We start from the raw sequence: 17,111 nt of genomic DNA, 5'->3' as shown, positions 1-17,111 counted from the left end.
CAGATGCTGGGGAAGACGGTTTTACAGGGACACTGAGGCAAGAACTGAGCAAGTACCCCACATAAATCCCTCACTTATCCATCCCCCAGAGCTAAAGGGAGAGGGTCCCAATAATACTGGCTTTCATAAATCATTCTTTATTTATATGATGTACATGGAGGCAACTTTCAGAGCTGGCTCTTAAATACTCCAAGGCATGAGTAAGAATGCCTTTGGAAGTCACCCCAAATCTTTCTTAGAAGTAGGCGGGAAATAAAAAAAAATAAATGTACCGGCAAAAATAGAAAGCCGCTCCTCCTTTTTATCTTGACGATGTCTTACACATCGATTTAGAGGGCTTTATTACTCTGTGAGTCACACATTTAGTCAACAGCACATTTTGAAATTTAGACTCCATAAAAAGCACTGAACGGATTGCTGCAAACTACTCCCAACTGAGCTCACTTGTCTTCAGCCTCCCTGAACTCCAGGAAAGCAAGGCCCTTGGCAGCCTCTGCAAATACCAGTCAGCAGGCAGCCCCAACACACTCTCCCAGAAGAACCTGCACTGTTCTTTCCAGCCCAGCCCCCTTTCAGAAAGTTCCTCAGCACCATCGATTCAATCCCTTACCCACTTTGCAATTTTCTTCATTTCTGTCCCCAGACAGGTTTTCTTGAACCTCCCACATTGTTCTGCTTCTTATATCATGAGGTGATCGATGACCCAATAGGCATTTACATTGACAAAGCAATTGCATTTACATAAGGTAGTGCTTATCTAAAGCTAAAGGAGGCACAACTATAACAGACATATACTAGGGATGTACCTATTCATCACCCACATTTACAGTGCCTTGAACAAGATAGACTGTTCTAGGAACCTGTATATGAGGGGAGAGAGTCCTGTAAAATTTATCACTGGAAGTAATCAATGAGTCTCAACTAATAGACTCTATACCTTGAGGAAAAATATACAAAGGTATAGGGAAATATATTTTGCACTTAAATTTTGGCGAATTTAATTTGCGCACTCATTGATTTCATTTAATACAGATGATATAATCAGGAAGTCGGTAGCAATTGAAAACGGCAAGTCTAGCCTTACTCATTGGGGCATTTTGGTAATATCTAAAAATGGTAGGATATTTTCATCTAACTGAAATTGAAAATGCAACATAGAGTAGCTTACAAAAACTTAATCAATGTGATCAAATTAAAGTAGCCCACTGCCACACCATCCTGATTAAAGCACTTGCAAACAGTCCACACTGCTCAGAGATGTGTGGTCTTCGTGATTTAAACTCAGGTCTCTGCTCAAGGGAGCCAGACTCGGATTTTTTTGTAAGTAGACAATTAGAAATCTCCATTCTTTATTTTGAAAAATGTTGCAGTGCCATTATTGATGTTAATTCTCAGAGTGCAGAATAGTAAATAGCATGTGCTGGGGATTTTTTTTTCTCCTGACCGTCACTGCCTTCCCTGTGGGATGATCATTAATCTCAGAGATGTAGCTCTGGTGAGTGGTAATGAAGTTTAGCAATGGTAAAGCGAACATTTTTAAATAGATTTGGGGTGGGGGCTGGGAGTCCACTTCTCTGTCTTTTGCAAAGCAGCTCTGGGTTGCACTAAAAAGATTTTGCTTAAGGCCCCATTAGCAAACAAACACTGACTGGACTGGTTTGCTGTCCTGAGTAGAAGAATATAGAATGAGACCACTTCTTTTAAATGTGCTCTTAATAAACCACCATAGACGTTATGTGGGGAGACATGAAAGGGTTTTCCTTCTTTTAAAACACGTATCCCCAAGCCCACCAGCCTTAAACTGCAGCAGCACTAAAGTACCTGGAAGGAATTGATGTCTTTGCTTCATTATTTCTTCAGATACTGGTGATGAGGGGCTGTCTAGCTATTTGTACTTGAGTCAGCAAAGGCACCCCCTCATTTAATAGCATAGAAGTCACAGACCCAGAAAGGCTAACTTATGTTTTCAAGGTGGCAGAGCTAGACGGGGTCAGACCTAAGGACAGAAGTTCAGTCTTTATCTTTTCTTTTTTTCCTGTCCCAAAATACATCTAGCCCACTTTTAAGACATATGCCAAGTTCCTGGACTCTACCTTTAACCTCTCTGTCTGCCTCTGCCTCCCTCCTGCTCTCTTCAACTCCCTAACTAAATATAAGACAGTATTTTTTAAAGCACTCTCAGCAACAATTTCCCAGGTAATAGTTCTTGAAAGGTAGACAAAAGAGGAGGTTTGGATATAGGGGTCAATTGGGCCTGAGCATCCCTCTCTAATGTGAGTATGTTGTTAAAGATACTGCTGAATTAGTTAATGAACATGTATGCAGTGAAAACACTGAAAAGATTTTTTAATTCAAAGCAAAATTATGCTTAGAATTATACAAAATATCTGCAAGCATAAGTGTTAGAAAAACCACAGGCCTTCTAATGGCATTCAGGTTGGACTTTGACCTTTAAACATCTGCTGGACCATTTTCTGGGACAGGATGGCTTTAGCAACTGAAAGAACCCTGTGTCTAAGCCAATGCTCTTTTCTTCCTCTACAGGTTTCATTACACCCTCACACCGAGGCCAGTGGAAGGAAATGTAGTGGAAAGAGTGCATGCTCATTTAGTCTGGAGAACAGCAGCCAGTTGGGGAGCATTACTCAAAACCAAAGGCATTTTGTTCCTTCTAAGTATTTCAGGTTCAGTTTGCATGTCAGCTGTAATCTTGAGTACCATCACCTATCCATCAGGTACCTTTCATCCAGGCAGAACCATCTGACCAAGTGATGGGGGACTCTTTCTTTTTTTGTCTTTTTAAAAATAGCATGCAGAAGTGAGGAAGGGAATGCTTCCACTGTCTCTGGGCAGCTGGGGCAAGAACAGCCCAGGCTGTAATCTTCATACCCTTCACCTTGGCTCTTATCTGGTTAGGTCTGCACCAGTACTTAGAAACTAGCTCTCAGCTGTTGGATCTTTCAAAGGGAATCCAGTTTGACCCTGATACACAAAACAGATGAGGAAGAGGCAGAGTGAGGGTCTGGGGCTTCAAGTACTTACTAATTCAGCTTGTCCATCACTCTTACCTTCAGCAGCCTTTCCATTCCTGCCCCAGAACCAAATGACCAGAGAGAACACAGATTGGAAACACTGGTACATACAAAGGAAGAATGCAATAAATAAAGTGTCCTGCATCATCAAATCTAGGTTTTTTAAAACTTTCTCTTCATATTTTGACTATTTAGGAGCTAAACCAGGAACTGAGAAGGATGATGGTGATTAGCAGACACAGCAAGAGGTATGTGGGGAGCAAGCAGAGGGCAGGGAGAAACCCACTCTTTGCTTGCTATTGCTCATGGATAGTACAAAATGCAACGCCCACAAATGAATGAATGGTTAACACTGCCTCTCATACTATACCAATCAAGATGTGTTACTCAACTGTTTCTTTCCCCCATGACAGCGTACCTGATAGAAACAACTTAAAGGGATGACGTTTTCATGTGGACACAGTTTAAGAGGTTTCAGACCATGTTTGAATAGATTCATTTCTGTGGATTGGCAAGACAGAGACACTAAGGGAGAATGGCAGGGGTGGAGGAGGCTGCTCACCTCAGCCAGAAAGGGCATGGTGAAGGAATGGGGAAGAAATGGAGGGAGAGGGACAGAAAATAGGATATATCCTCAGAAGCCATGCCCCTGTTGCCCCAGCTCCTAAAAGCACATCTGTTATATACTCACCATTAGAATACATAATAAATGTACTCTATATCTGGGGACTAAGCCTGCAACACATTATCTTTTTTCAGTAAAGTTCACACCCAAAACACAGTAAAGAAAATAAACATCCCTTCAAACACAGTCCATTTCTTCTCCGCCACCAAATGGGGATAGCTAGTCAAATAAACAGGAAACAAAACTCACAGCCTTCAAATGTTGTGTGTTTTCAAGGGTAAACTCAACTACTTCTAATTATTCTTCAGATCATGTCTGCTTAAGGAGAACCCTTGAAAGGTGAGTGTTTGGTGAAGCTCTAGGCATATGATGACTAGGAAAGGATATGACAATCTGGGTTGGGGGGAAGAACCAATACAAACCAGGTCCATTGAGAGCAAGATAGTCTTAGGGCAAAGGGTCTAGGTTTGCCAGTTTATGTGAAAATGTGCTTCCCCCTCATGGTTCCTGACAATCACTTAACACAATGGGCACACAACTAGTAGCTTTTGGTTGGTCTTGGAGGCATTTCACTATTGGCTTTTCCACCCTCTTGGTGATGCCAGGAAAAGTAACAAGAACAATTCTCCACGTTTTGCAGAAGGAATGGTAGTGATTCTGGGAGAGTAATATAGGGATGCAGTGGCAGCAGACTATTTTTCTGACAAAGTTTACAACCTAACCAGTTGCCCTAGTACCTACCGTGAGGACACAAAAGAGTGTGGCCATCCCTGAGAAGTTCCCATGCAAGAACAGGAACAATTGGGTGCATATGCCAATGCTGGTAGAAAATGTCATTGAAGCTGTCGCTGCATGACGGCCAGCCATGATGAGATAGAGGTACGTGGAAGCAAGCACACCATTCCTAATTCTTCAGTTCAAGTTATGATGCCTAAAAGAAACCTCTTAGACTAAAAGACTGGGAGAACTACTGATTTGACTAAGCTCAACAATCCAGCCACATTAAAAGCCATGCCTAGGGACTTGAGAGATGGCTCAGTAGTGACAAGCATTTGGCGCTCTTTCAGAGAACCTAGATTCAGTTCCCAGCATCTATATGTCAGCTGACAAGCATCTATAACTCCAGTCCCCCAAGGGGTCAGATGTGCTCTTCTGACTTCTGCAGGCACAGGCAAACACATGGTGTACAGGCATACATGTAGGCAAAATAGTGATACACATAAAATAAAATAAATGAATCTTCAGAGGAGCCTTATGTGAAGAAGATACCTAGCTGTTCACTCCTAAGTCTCTTCAGAAATTTGAATGGCCCAATGCCATAGAAACATCTGAGGAGTTCTCCTTGCATTAATGTCATGTGGTACTTTCCAGAATTAAGTGAGACTATTCATGTATTTAAAGAACTTTGAACAAGGGTAGTACAAAGAAATCACCCAGGAAATGTCATCCCTCATTACTTAAAAAACTCTGCCTTGTGTATCTATCAGTCTTTACTACCTTTGTTGGAAATGAATTCTGTATATTTTCTACTTGCATGTAAGTTGATAAAGTGTTGAGATGAGATAGCTAAAATTCATTTTTTGACTTCCAGTTTCAGAGTGGCCTGTGCCCTATAGAAGTGGGAAGATAATTTAGACTTACATGGATACTGCTTTAAACCATGATTCTGAAACTTACTACTTGTGTGCCTTTGGGCAAAATACTTTGTTTCTGTCACTTCAGTTTTCTCATCATCTTCCTCATAGAATTGCTGGTAAAATTAAAGAAGATAATAGATTCAAAGTCTCTTTAAAATTTTGTGAAAACATATGTATCTTTGTAGTTTTTAGTAATTTCAGGCTTGGACAAATTCAGCTCTGCCTTCTCAGGTCCCTCATACTCAGAGTTTTGAAGACAGTCATGGTGTAAGGAAAGATATGGTGGCAAAAGCATGAGGGATGTCTGCAGTTGAGCTGTAGAGAGATGGATGCTGATGCTCAGCTCACTCTCTCTGCTTTTCCCTTTTTAGTCAGTCTGGGACTTCAGTCCATGACAATGTGCTAGTAGTTCTTATCTAATGGTCAAACAAGGGAGAATATGTGAAGAACTTTGCACAGTGCCCGACTCAGAAAACACTCAATAAATTACACATAACAAAGCACTGGTGTAGTTCATGATATATGAGATTACTTTGCAAATCCTTTTATGTGTATATAGTGGTTAGCTTTCATTGTTAACTGGCACAACCTAGAGTCACCTAGGAAGAAAATCTCAATGAGGGTTTCTCTACATTTGGTTGCACTGTGGACATGTCTGTGGGGGATTGGAGTACCAAATTAACTGATGTGGGAAGACCCAGTCCAGCTTGAGCAGTACCATTCCCTGGGGCAGGCAGTACTGAACTGCATGAGTGGAGAAATCTAGCTGTGGGCAAGCAAGCGGGCATACACGTTCATTTCTCTCTGCTCTTCACCATGTATTCAATGTGTTCAGTTTCGTGAAGTTCCTGCCTTAACTACCACATGATGATGGACTGTAATCTGAAACTGTAAACAGAAAGAAACCCCTTTCTCTTCTAAGTTGCTTTGTGTCAGGATATTTTACCACAATGACAGAAATGAAACTAGAACAATGTACTAATTCATTAACTAATTCCCACCTTTCCCATGTTATCTATTGGTGAGGCTTCCCACAATCACTTCATCTAAATATACAGATATTTGCCCTGACCATCCATTCCTTATGTCCATACTTTTCTTTTTTCCTCCCTTTTGAAATACTACATATTCATTTTTGTCATTACTTTTGACCTTCCTTCCTTCCTTCATTCCTTCCTTCCTTCCTTCCTTTCTTCTTTGTGAGACAGGGTCTTACTATGCAGCACAAGCCAGCTTTGGACTTGGAATTCCCCTATCTCAGGCTCCTAAGAGCTGGGATTACAGGCATGTGCTATCATGTCTATGTGTAATTATTTGTTTAATGATCACATCCTTCTACTATAATGGGCAAAATGGCAAAGAAAGAATACCGTTGAGTGTATTCTTTTCTGAATCTGCAGAGTGGCACTCAACACCTGTGTGTATGCACTCAGTAAAAACTTTGAAAACCTTATACAATAAGTAGGTGCTACCAGTATCTGATGTTATTAGAATATAAAATAGTCCCCATAGGTTCATGTGTTTGAATACTTAGTCTCCAGCTGCTGTCAATGTCTTTGGGAAAGTAGGTCACTAAGAGCAAGCCTTAAGATTTTAGAGTCCAGTGCTACTTCCTACCCACTCTCTGCTTCCTAACTTGTGACTGAATGTGTCCAGCCACCTCATGCTCAAGCCATGCGTTCCTTACCATGATGAACAATACTTTAAATTGTAAGCTAAAATGGACTCGCTTCCCCCTGAGCTGCTTCCTGTCTGCTGTTTGGCCACAGCAATAAGAAAAGTGATTCGTGCAGTGTTTTCATTTTTAACCGTGAGGACACTAGTACACAGACGGATGAAGTACTCTTCACGGAGTAGTGCTCCAACTTTTGAAGCAGCCATCAAGTTTTAGTATTTGCCATTTTAATCAATATACAGGGAGCAGCAGCATCTTGCCTCCTTGAGTTTATGTGGCAAGTGTTTGTGTTGGCTGGCAGACAAAAATGTAGGCCCTGCTTTCCAAGGCCCAACCAGCAGAACACACTTTCCCACCAAGAGGCACCATCAAGACCAGTATTGACAGGCACTCGCTGGGAGGGGCACTTCCTATTGGGTACATATATTGTATCTCACAGAGGGGTGTGGGAATCTGCTAGCAATGATCTTCTTCCTGGATGTGCTGCTCATTTTTTGTATATGTATTTGTATTTGTATATGCAAGTGGTGAGGTTACTGTTGCCCCATTTCAAGAGCTGGCAAAGTAGATAAACAAACAAGCTGAGCCAACCAGAGCTCATCAAAATCCTACTGGCCAGAATCCTATTGGCCAGGTCACATTGTCTCCAGCTGCAAAACACTGGCAAACAAAACAGACATAATCACTAGTTGACATTTAGTGAATACTTGCCATGTGCCAGGCACTCTGAGAGCTCCATTCGGATTAGGACGTTTAATCCTCACAATGGCCCAATGAGGTACATATAAAGTTATGGAGCAGGAGAGCCAGCATTCAAATCCAGGTCTATCTGACTCCAGGGATGACATTTTTTCTTGAATACACAAGGCTGCCTGATTAATTTATTTAAAGAGGTTTTTGAACAGGCGTGTGCTGCAGCTGCTTAGCCTGAGGTCAAACATCAAAGTATCAAAGTATGGTAAGCCTAGGTTATTTGTCCCTGGCTATTGTAAATCTTTTTTCAAATGCTTTATTCGAGTTTCCTGACTTATTAATGAATGTATTTTCTGGGGTATATCTGAAATTTTTGTTTTAACCAAGAATTTCATAGTATTCTGGCTGGGGAATACTGGAGGAGAAGACAGTCAGGCTGCAAAGGGACTTGTCCTGGCCATGTCTACTTAGGAGCTGTTTTTCCCCTTTCCTATAAAGAAGTAATGAGGGGGAGGAATAAATTAACAATCAGTTCAACACCTTGGTTTTGCATCTTTGTGGTATTGGTTTAATAGCCAAGTGAAGGGCATTATTGGTATTATTGCTACCTAAAACTATAAAATCATACAAAAAATGAACATTTGATTATGTCAACATTATGTACTGCAATCTGAAGTGAGAGAATATACACACACAGAAAAACCTTAAAGTTTAGAAGCAGCTTACCGGCTCAGAACAAACACATGTGTCTCAATGAGAGGCAAGGCCACCCATGCTTTCTGTGATGAACATGTACGTACATAGCTAGACCAAACAGAAAGCACACCTGAGGAAGTACCTGCAGAGCAAACAAGCAAGCTCCCACTTCTTCCTAAGGCAGGAAAGCTTTGCTATTTGTCTCCTGCCAACAAAAACCATGTTCTACCCTGCCCCCATCAGGTACCACCAAATAGATAAAGAACTCTACTTGCTACAAAACTTCCAGTAAATCCAGTTTGTCATCAGTCATCCTGTGGCATCTGCTACTAGGGTCAGTCCCATTCAGCTTGGTGACATGTGCAAAGGTGGACTTTGTTGAGGGATTTTTCTTTGGGCCACCAGTTCACACAGAATGACACTGAGACTTATTAATTATAAAAGCATGGCCTTAGCTTAGGCTTGTTCCTAACTAGCTCTTATAACTTAAATTGACCCATTTTCTTTTAATCTGCATTCTTTTATGTGGCTCGGTTACCTTTACTCTATACTGCCCATCCTGCTTCCTCTGGCTGGCAACTCCACCTTTCTTCTTCCCAGACTTCTCTGTCCCCAGAAGTCCCCAGTATACCTCCTGCCTAACTATTGGCCATTTAGCTTTTTATTAAACCAATCGCAGTGACATTCTTCATACAATGTAATGGAACATTCTGCAACAGGATTTTGTCATCTTATTGTGTAACTTTTTTCCTTCCCTTAATAGAATTCCTTTAAGCTGTTACTTATAGTACTTAACTCACCATTTATGGTATCACATACTAGGTCCATGCTTGGTTGATCAACAATGGTTTTTAATATCCATGGCATTCAAGAATAATTGAGTCAGGCATGGTGATGGATGCCTTTAATTCCAGCACTAAGGATACAGACGAAGGAAGATCTCTATGAAATCAAGGCTAGCCTGGTCTATATACCAAGCTCCAGGCCAGCCTGGGATACATAATAAGACCTTGGACCAAGAAAAAAAGAGTATTTAAAAATGGGAATTGCTCCATGACTTTCCATAGTCTCAGCGTATGTTAAATATATCTCATGCTGAGACTGATTTTTAGCATCATCTCATCTGCATACAATCTAATTTAAATGGGCACCCCTGGAATGAACACACACACACACACACACACACACACACACACACACACACACACACATATATATATATATATATATACATGTATACATATATATACATATACAGATATACATACATATATATATATATGTATATATATACATATACCCACACACATAATCAGTCACTCTTATTGTTATTTTAAAATATCTGACAGATACAACTTAAGGGAGGAGAGCTTTATTTTAGCTCACAATTCAGGATATACAGTCTAGAAAGATAAAGATGGTATAGTGGCTGGAAGCCTTGGTCAGTAATGTCAGGAGCATTTGGAATAGTTTGTTATAACATCAGGAAGCAGAGAGTTTGGTTTGGAAGCAGAGATGATCCATAAGCTTGAGCTCCATTCTTATGCACCAGGAACAACATGTAAAAATTTCCAGAGCCTCTCAGAACAGTATTAATAGCTAGGGTCCAAGTGTTGAAACAGAGTAGTATGTGTCGGAGAATACTATTTTCATGTGTGTGACTTCTGTCTATGCTGCATTTGTCTAACTGTCTGAAGCTGTGTTGTTTGCCTGTCTAAAATACCTGGTGGTCTAATAAAGAGCTGAACAGCCAATAAGAAGGCAGGAACAAGAATAGTCAGGGCTGACAGGCAGAGAGTTTAAATAGGAGGTGAAATGAAAAACAAGGAGAAACAAGAGAACAAGGAGAGAAGGACAGCAGTGTCAAGCCACCTAGACAGCCACGGAGTAAGAGTGAAAGTAAGGTATACAGAAATAGAGAAAGATGAAGGCCCAGAGGCAAAAGGTAGACAGCATAACTTAAGAGAAGCTGTCAAGAAACAAGCCAAACTAAGGCCGAGCATTCATAACTAAGAATAAAATTACGTGTGTGAGTTATTTGGGAGCTGAGTGGTGGGCCCCTCAAAAAGGCCAAAAAGCTAAAAGAGCAAAAGAGTCTTTAAAAAGACAAAAAAAATCTTAAAACAAGTATGAGAGGGCATATTTGATGTTCAATACACAACAGTGTACTAAGTACATTTTTTTTAAACAGGTTTCTGCTATGTAGCCCAGGCTGACCTCAAATTCACAACCTGTCTCTCTCAACCTTCACAGAATGTGCATGCACGCCTGTGTGAGTATGAGCATGTGGAGTCCAGTGGTCTCTTACTGGCCTGGATCTCACCAAGCAGGTCAAACCGACTATCAGGTGAGCCTTCCCAGTTTTGGGACTACACGCATGTGCCAATGTGCTCGGATTTCTTATATGGGTTCTGGGGACTGTACTCAGGTATGTCACCATGCTTATATGGTAAGCGCTTTACTGAGTTATCTCATCAGCACTGACATGTATTTGAATATGATATTTTTCAGCTTATGGTGGTTTTGTCAAGACAAAACCCTATTTCAAGTTGAGAAACATCTGTATCTCTAGACAAAAATGGCCACCAGCATTGTTTGATTTGAGAGAAAAAAAATCTGTGGTGATCTGTACATTCTAATGATGGCATCATTGACAGTGCCACGATAATCTTGAGAAATGACACCTCTCCAAGCGCAGCAGAATGGTATTTCAGAGAAAAATGAAGAATTGGAGAAGTGCATGCTTTTTCCTTCCATCACCACCACTGCCATATTTTTTTTATAAAGTGGAATAATTCTAATGTTTCCAAAGTCTCCATTTTCACTGCACCCCCAATCTGTGCATCACGGAATATGGAGAGTAAAGCACATTGTTGGACATCTAGAACAAAAGAGGCCAGGAACTGAAGCGATGGTCTCTGGAAGAATGACACCATTCAGTGTTGAGCATTGGGTATTGGCACAGCATTAGAAGACCAGAAATCTAGGCTTCCATCTGCTATTAACTAAATATGTGACTCAGAAGTGGCTTACCTTTCTTTAGTGGTGGTGTCCTTATCTACAATCTGTCCAGCAAAAGAGCTGGTCTTCTGTAAATAATAAAAATATTCTGCTGCAAAAAAGGAGCACTTTTAAAACTGGACATGGTGACAGATGCCACTAGTCCCAGAGAGTAAGAAACTCCTGAGTTGAAGGCCAGAATGGGTCACATACTAAGACTGGTATCTCAAGAAACCATAACGAGTTAGCAAAACTGAACCCTGAAAGCTCCTGGGGGCAGCTAAGCATTCTCAGCTTTGACAGTTTCAGTGTGATCCAGTGGGAGGTAAACGGATTGACTGTGGACTGCTGTGTCGGCCAGAGTAACATGTTTATATTCCAGAAAGGAGCCCCATGTGAGCCTCAGTGCTGTGGCCTGGCCCGCCTGGTCATGGGTCAGCAGCATCTGTAAAACTTACACTGTTTGGTCTAGATCCTATGGCTCTGTACTGATTTCTGTCTCTGTCTTGTCAATCTGACTCACTGTCAACACTGAAGAAATTGCTTGCTACTCGCTGAAAGTCGTTGCCAGGGTGGTCTGGCTCTGCTGCTCAGACATATCCCACCCCATCTGTTCCTCCCTGAAACAGAAGGTTGGCTGCCCAGCTTCAGAGCCAGGCAATGCAATAGAGCAAGCAGAACTGACACAACGTCCAAGCTGGAGGTTTCCTGTGCTCCTCGCTGACCATGCTTCATTGAACCTAAGCCGGCTCTAAATAGGTGGAAAGTCAGAAGGAGTAATTGCTCATGCAGTTTTAGCTTTGACCAACTCCACAACTCCAGCTTCTCTGACCCACCTTTCCAGCATACATTTTCTTTGTGGGGGAGGGGAGGGCTGGCAAGTGAGCGAGTGGTGTATGCATGTGTGTGTAGATAAGCATACTCATGCAAACACATACAATGGGCAGCGGGAGGGTGCCATGTCTTTATTGCCCTCTTGCCATTTCCTTAAGACAGAACACGAAGCTCACTATATCCATTTCACCTAGTTTGGCTGGCTAGTGAGCTCTGATTCTGTCCCCTAATATTGGAGTTATACAAATACGCAGTCCATACTCTGCTGGTAAAGCGAATTTGAACTTTGGTTCTTATGTTTGCAGAGAAAGTGCTCCACCCACTGGGCCACCTCCTCAGCCCTGCATCTTTCGTTTTCTTTGGCCTTGGCCTAACCTTGTTAATTAAGAGGTGAATATTGATGACATTAAAGGGTTCAGATGTCATATCACCAAAATCCCCTCATGACTTGACTTCTTCTGCATCCCAATAACTGCATTGGTCAGGGGCAACTCTGGTCACATCCTGTGATTATTTCATTGCATCACCTAAACAGTGTATCAACATCCCCACTTTCCTTTACCAGGACTGTGAGCTAATTGGGGATAGTTACTGGACCTTTTATTTTTATCTATGTAGCCCCAGGATATAGTAGACGGGTACAAAGTAGATTCTCGACCTCCCTCCCTTACCCCCATCTCCCCCCCTCTCTCTATATATATATTATATATACATTATATATATATATAATAAAAATAATCACTTCTAGAACTTGAGTCAAAGACGGTCTTTGCAAAAACCATTCATTTGTAGATCTCATTAGGACATATTACTATCTCCTGAGTTGCAATTTCTTCACATGTAAAGTAGAAATACTAATACTAGTGTCCACTTTGTAAGCTTTATGTGGGCGAGGATTAATGAGGAAAAATTTACTACATGGACCATAGACATGCTGGCACATAAGCACACAAGCAATACATACTAGTTACTAATAATTTCTGCCATGAGGCAAACTTGGCACAGCTTGACTTTTGCATTTTATATTTCTTCAGAAAATAGAAGAGCTGATTTCTTTTCAGAGAAGAACACTCTTTCAGTCTTGCAGCCTATATCTGACCTCAAAAATAGCACAGAGAAACTAGAGCTACTCTGTAGCTGCATATCTTACTGTCATTAGATAAAACAGTGCCCAGGAAACTCAACAGAATGGCACTTTCAAATGCTGGCTGTTGCTACCACCCTACACTCTGAAACCAAGGGAGAGGGAGTACAAGGACAACTTAGCAGGAAATGTATAGAACATCTTCCTCTGAACACTGAGCACAATGCCTAAACATTGCTAGACAGTATTCTACAAGGTGTGGAGAAAGTCCACAAGTCTTATCACAGCAATGGAACACCAGCACTATTCCTGAGGACAAAGATAGCCCAAGGCAGAGAAAACATGCAATGACAGATTAAGAAAAAATTCTACCCCTCAAACCCAATGGAAGAAGGGTATGATACAAAGGAATCTGGTCCACACAACTGTGAAAAATGAATCTGTAAACTTTCTAATTTAACAGTAGTAACTAACCAAAATAATGAGAAGTTAAAAACAACTATTTTAATTTGTATGTCACTGTGTATAGCAAACAAAAGTTATCTAGCTCAGAATTCAAAAATGGCAAAAGCTTCGGCTGGATGCAAACATAGAAGCTGTAATAGAAGAGCACGGCTATCTACTTGGGAATGCATTTATTCAGGCCTCCTATTGTGAACAGCCTGGATAAAGTATTCTGCATGCATTCTCTATATCAGCCAAACTTCCATTATACCAACCTCCCCTTGCGTGATACACGGACAGTTCTCACTTAATAAGTAAAAGATCAAGTGCCTGCAAAGTCCAAAGATGCAAAGCAATGCTCCTTTGGAAGTGCATCAAAAATCACAAATATCCATATTATACATCAGGGTCTAATGAATGAAAATTGAACTCTGCCATCATCAGTGTGACAGGTATGAATAAGGGTGTCTAGATTGAGTTTGCGCCCAGACATGGGTTAAAGCTTCTCTCCAGTGCATCATTGTGAACTGAGAGTGTGAATTAACAATAGAGTGGGACTAATTTGGAACCCTTCAACTGTTTGGAAATGTGTCCATCAATTCCATTTTTCATAATTGATACAGCATTTTGACTGTGGTGCTTGGCAATAAATAACTGAAACGAATTCTATCTGTTCAGAGAGTTAGTCTCATATCTTTACCACCACTTTTCATATTTTCACAGATAGGCCACAATCAATTTTATATGCAAAACTGAAATGGTATTCAGGAGGTGAAAAAGAACAGGAAAGCGGCAGCCAATAGATCTTTCACACTGGGAATCGAACAGCAGATTATATTCAAAGTACAGCACTTAGTGTCCAGTGCTGAATACATAAAATATATGACCATTACAAATCCACCTCCCATTGCAAAACCTTGCTCTTATAGTTACATATCTTATTGCTCAATTGCAGTTTCTAGTGTGATGAAGGCATCTTTCATTTTCTAGATGCAGGCCAGTCTAAAGCCCCATATCCTTCAAAAAAGAACCTATAAGAAAAGCTGAAGGGCTGGAGAGATGGCTCAGTGATTAGGAACACTGGCTATTCTTCCAGAAGACTTTGTTCAATTCCCAGCACCCACATGACAGCTCACAACTGTCTGTAACTCCAGTTCCAGGAGACTGGCCACCCTCATACAGACATACATGCCATCAAAGCACCAAATCACGTAACATTTAATTAAATGAATAAAAAGAAAGTCTGAATAGTCCATAAAAGGGCTGCACCTATTGGAGAGGGAACTACATAATTGAAGGTATGTCATCTCCTTAGGGACACACCACTTCAGAATGCCATGCTCTGCTAAATCCAAGAGGAGAGATTAGCCAAAGCTGTCTTCTAGAACCATCTTAAAAACATAAATCTACCACAAGTATCCAACCAATCCAAGTTCTGAAAATACAAAAAAAAAGATGTAGAACATTGTACATGCTAGTTATTGTGAAAAGAATAAACATATCAACATATCACGTAATCAGTGATGCAACTCAAATGTAAATGTATTTGAACCAGGAAATTTATGAAATGACTTTCCAGAACTTTTTAATTTAACCCTAAATCTTAAGACACAGATTTTCAAGCATTGCACAAACTATAAAGCAATTAACAAGTGTTATTTATTTAGTTTTTGAACATCGTAGATTAAGCTTGCATTGCCTTTCCAGACAAATGGCCTAGCAAAATCATCTCTGGCCTTTTCTTCCCCTTCCCTTCTCCTTATACGAGTATCACCTACATAGATATTGTTCTTTTAACTCCCACTGTCAGGCACACAAAAAACATCCCACACATCTTTGTTGAATGGCTATGAATGAAAGACAAAATGAAGACACATGGCTTTGTGGTAACTGTGTGAGATGCACAACAGCACTTTTCACTTACTTCCCACTCTTAGATGTGCTCCGGGTCTTTGTAGATGATGGAGAGTTGGCACCTGAGTTGAAGTTTGAAGAACCCCATCTATCCTTACTATACCCACCGAACAAAAATATATACAAAGAACACAGAGACAAAAGGCAATTAGTCATTTCGTTTAACAATATTCAAAACCTCTCTCTCTCCTGCCCTCCTCCCAGCAAATTTTTATCCAGTGATTTCCTTCAATGTCAGAGATAGTAGGAACCATTAGTCAAGGTCAAATAAAACTGTCCTTCAGAGCAAAGTTTGACCTGTTACGTTCCATTAATAGTAGCACCATAGACCAAGCTTCTAGGAAGGCTTTAGTGGGAAAACATGTATAAAATACATAGTCAAAAGGGAATAGTAGTTTCTCTCCTCCAAAACAAACAAAAAGGAAACCCCTTACTTTTTCAGCCACTGGAGTGTCTGTATCACAAGTTCAGTTCTGAAGCTGCCGACTTTCAGTGAGGGATATGGAACCAAGTGACTTCAAAATATCTTTGGGAGATACTATCAGATGAATTAATAATTTTCCCTCATAATGTTTCATGGGAAGGCCTTGCATTCAGAGATCCTTTCAAGAGAAGCACCACTTGCTTCATGAGTAATTGAATTTAAATTTCCACCTTCAATAACTCCACAGCTTATGTCAAACCTTGGAAACAATTACTAAATAAATCACAAGGAAGGTCTGCTTAATCTCATCAGGTTAATAAACGAAGGCAAATTAATCACCTCAAGGTAAACAAAGAGGAATAATTGACTGGAGTCTCCTTGATTACTTTATTCTATTTCTTTTATCAAACTATTTTACCATTATCTTCAATTCAGCAGCTTTGCCTTGAAATTAATACTGTACTTCATCTTCAGATTTCCATGGAAACCAATTCAAAGCCTTTCTCTCCACTTGATATGTGGAATTATTTATCCCGATTTCATCGGAAATTTTTCTGTTACTAGAATCTACGTCAGAATAACCTCATAAGCAGTGAAGGTAGATCATGTTCATTTTGTTATTCAGAGTATGTAATAGGACCTTCTCTTTTTTTACATTTATTTACTTATTATATGTGTACAGTCAAGTGTATATGTGCATGTGCCATAGCCTGTACAGAGAGGTCACAGGTCAACTTGGAGGAGTTATTTCTCTCCTTCCACTATCTGGGACATAAGGGATGCACTCATGTCATTAGGCATGACAGCAAGTGTTCAGAGTGACCTCATCAGCCCAGGACCTTCTTTTTTTTATTTAAAAATTATTATTATTATTATTATTATTATTATTATTATTATTATTGTGTGTGTGTGTGTGTGTGTGTGTGTGTGTGTGTGTGTGTTGTGTGTGTGTGTATGTGATGGGGTGAATATGGAAGTCAGGGGACAACTTTCAGTTGTTCTTCATTCAGCCAAAGGTTCCAGGATCAAAATGAGGTTGTTGAGTTTCCTCAG

General features: G+C 40.5%; 1 protein-coding gene across 2 annotated transcripts in view; it reads right to left on the bottom strand.

Moving 5' to 3' along the window:
• The window catches only part of Hs6st2 (heparan sulfate 6-O-sulfotransferase 2), a 263,469-nt gene that overhangs the window by 22,804 nt on the left and 223,554 nt on the right, over positions 1-17,111 (bottom strand). The window contains exon 4 of one of the 2 annotated variants that reach the window (XM_035450284.1): positions 15,645-15,731. The exons of the other annotated variant lie outside the window; for it this stretch is intronic. Within the exon in view, the coding sequence (XP_035306175.1) occupies positions 15,645-15,731 (87 nt within the window). The remainder of the gene's footprint in view (positions 1-15,644; positions 15,732-17,111) is intronic. 2 annotated transcript variants of the gene reach the window in all.

The sequence above is a fragment of the Cricetulus griseus genome, chromosome X, assembly GCF_003668045.3.
Source record: "Cricetulus griseus strain 17A/GY chromosome X, alternate assembly CriGri-PICRH-1.0, whole genome shotgun sequence".
NCBI lineage: Eukaryota > Metazoa > Chordata > Mammalia > Rodentia > Cricetidae > Cricetulus > Cricetulus griseus.
The sequence above is the reverse complement of the archived record's forward strand: the minus strand, read 5'-3'. Positions and strand labels throughout refer to the sequence as shown.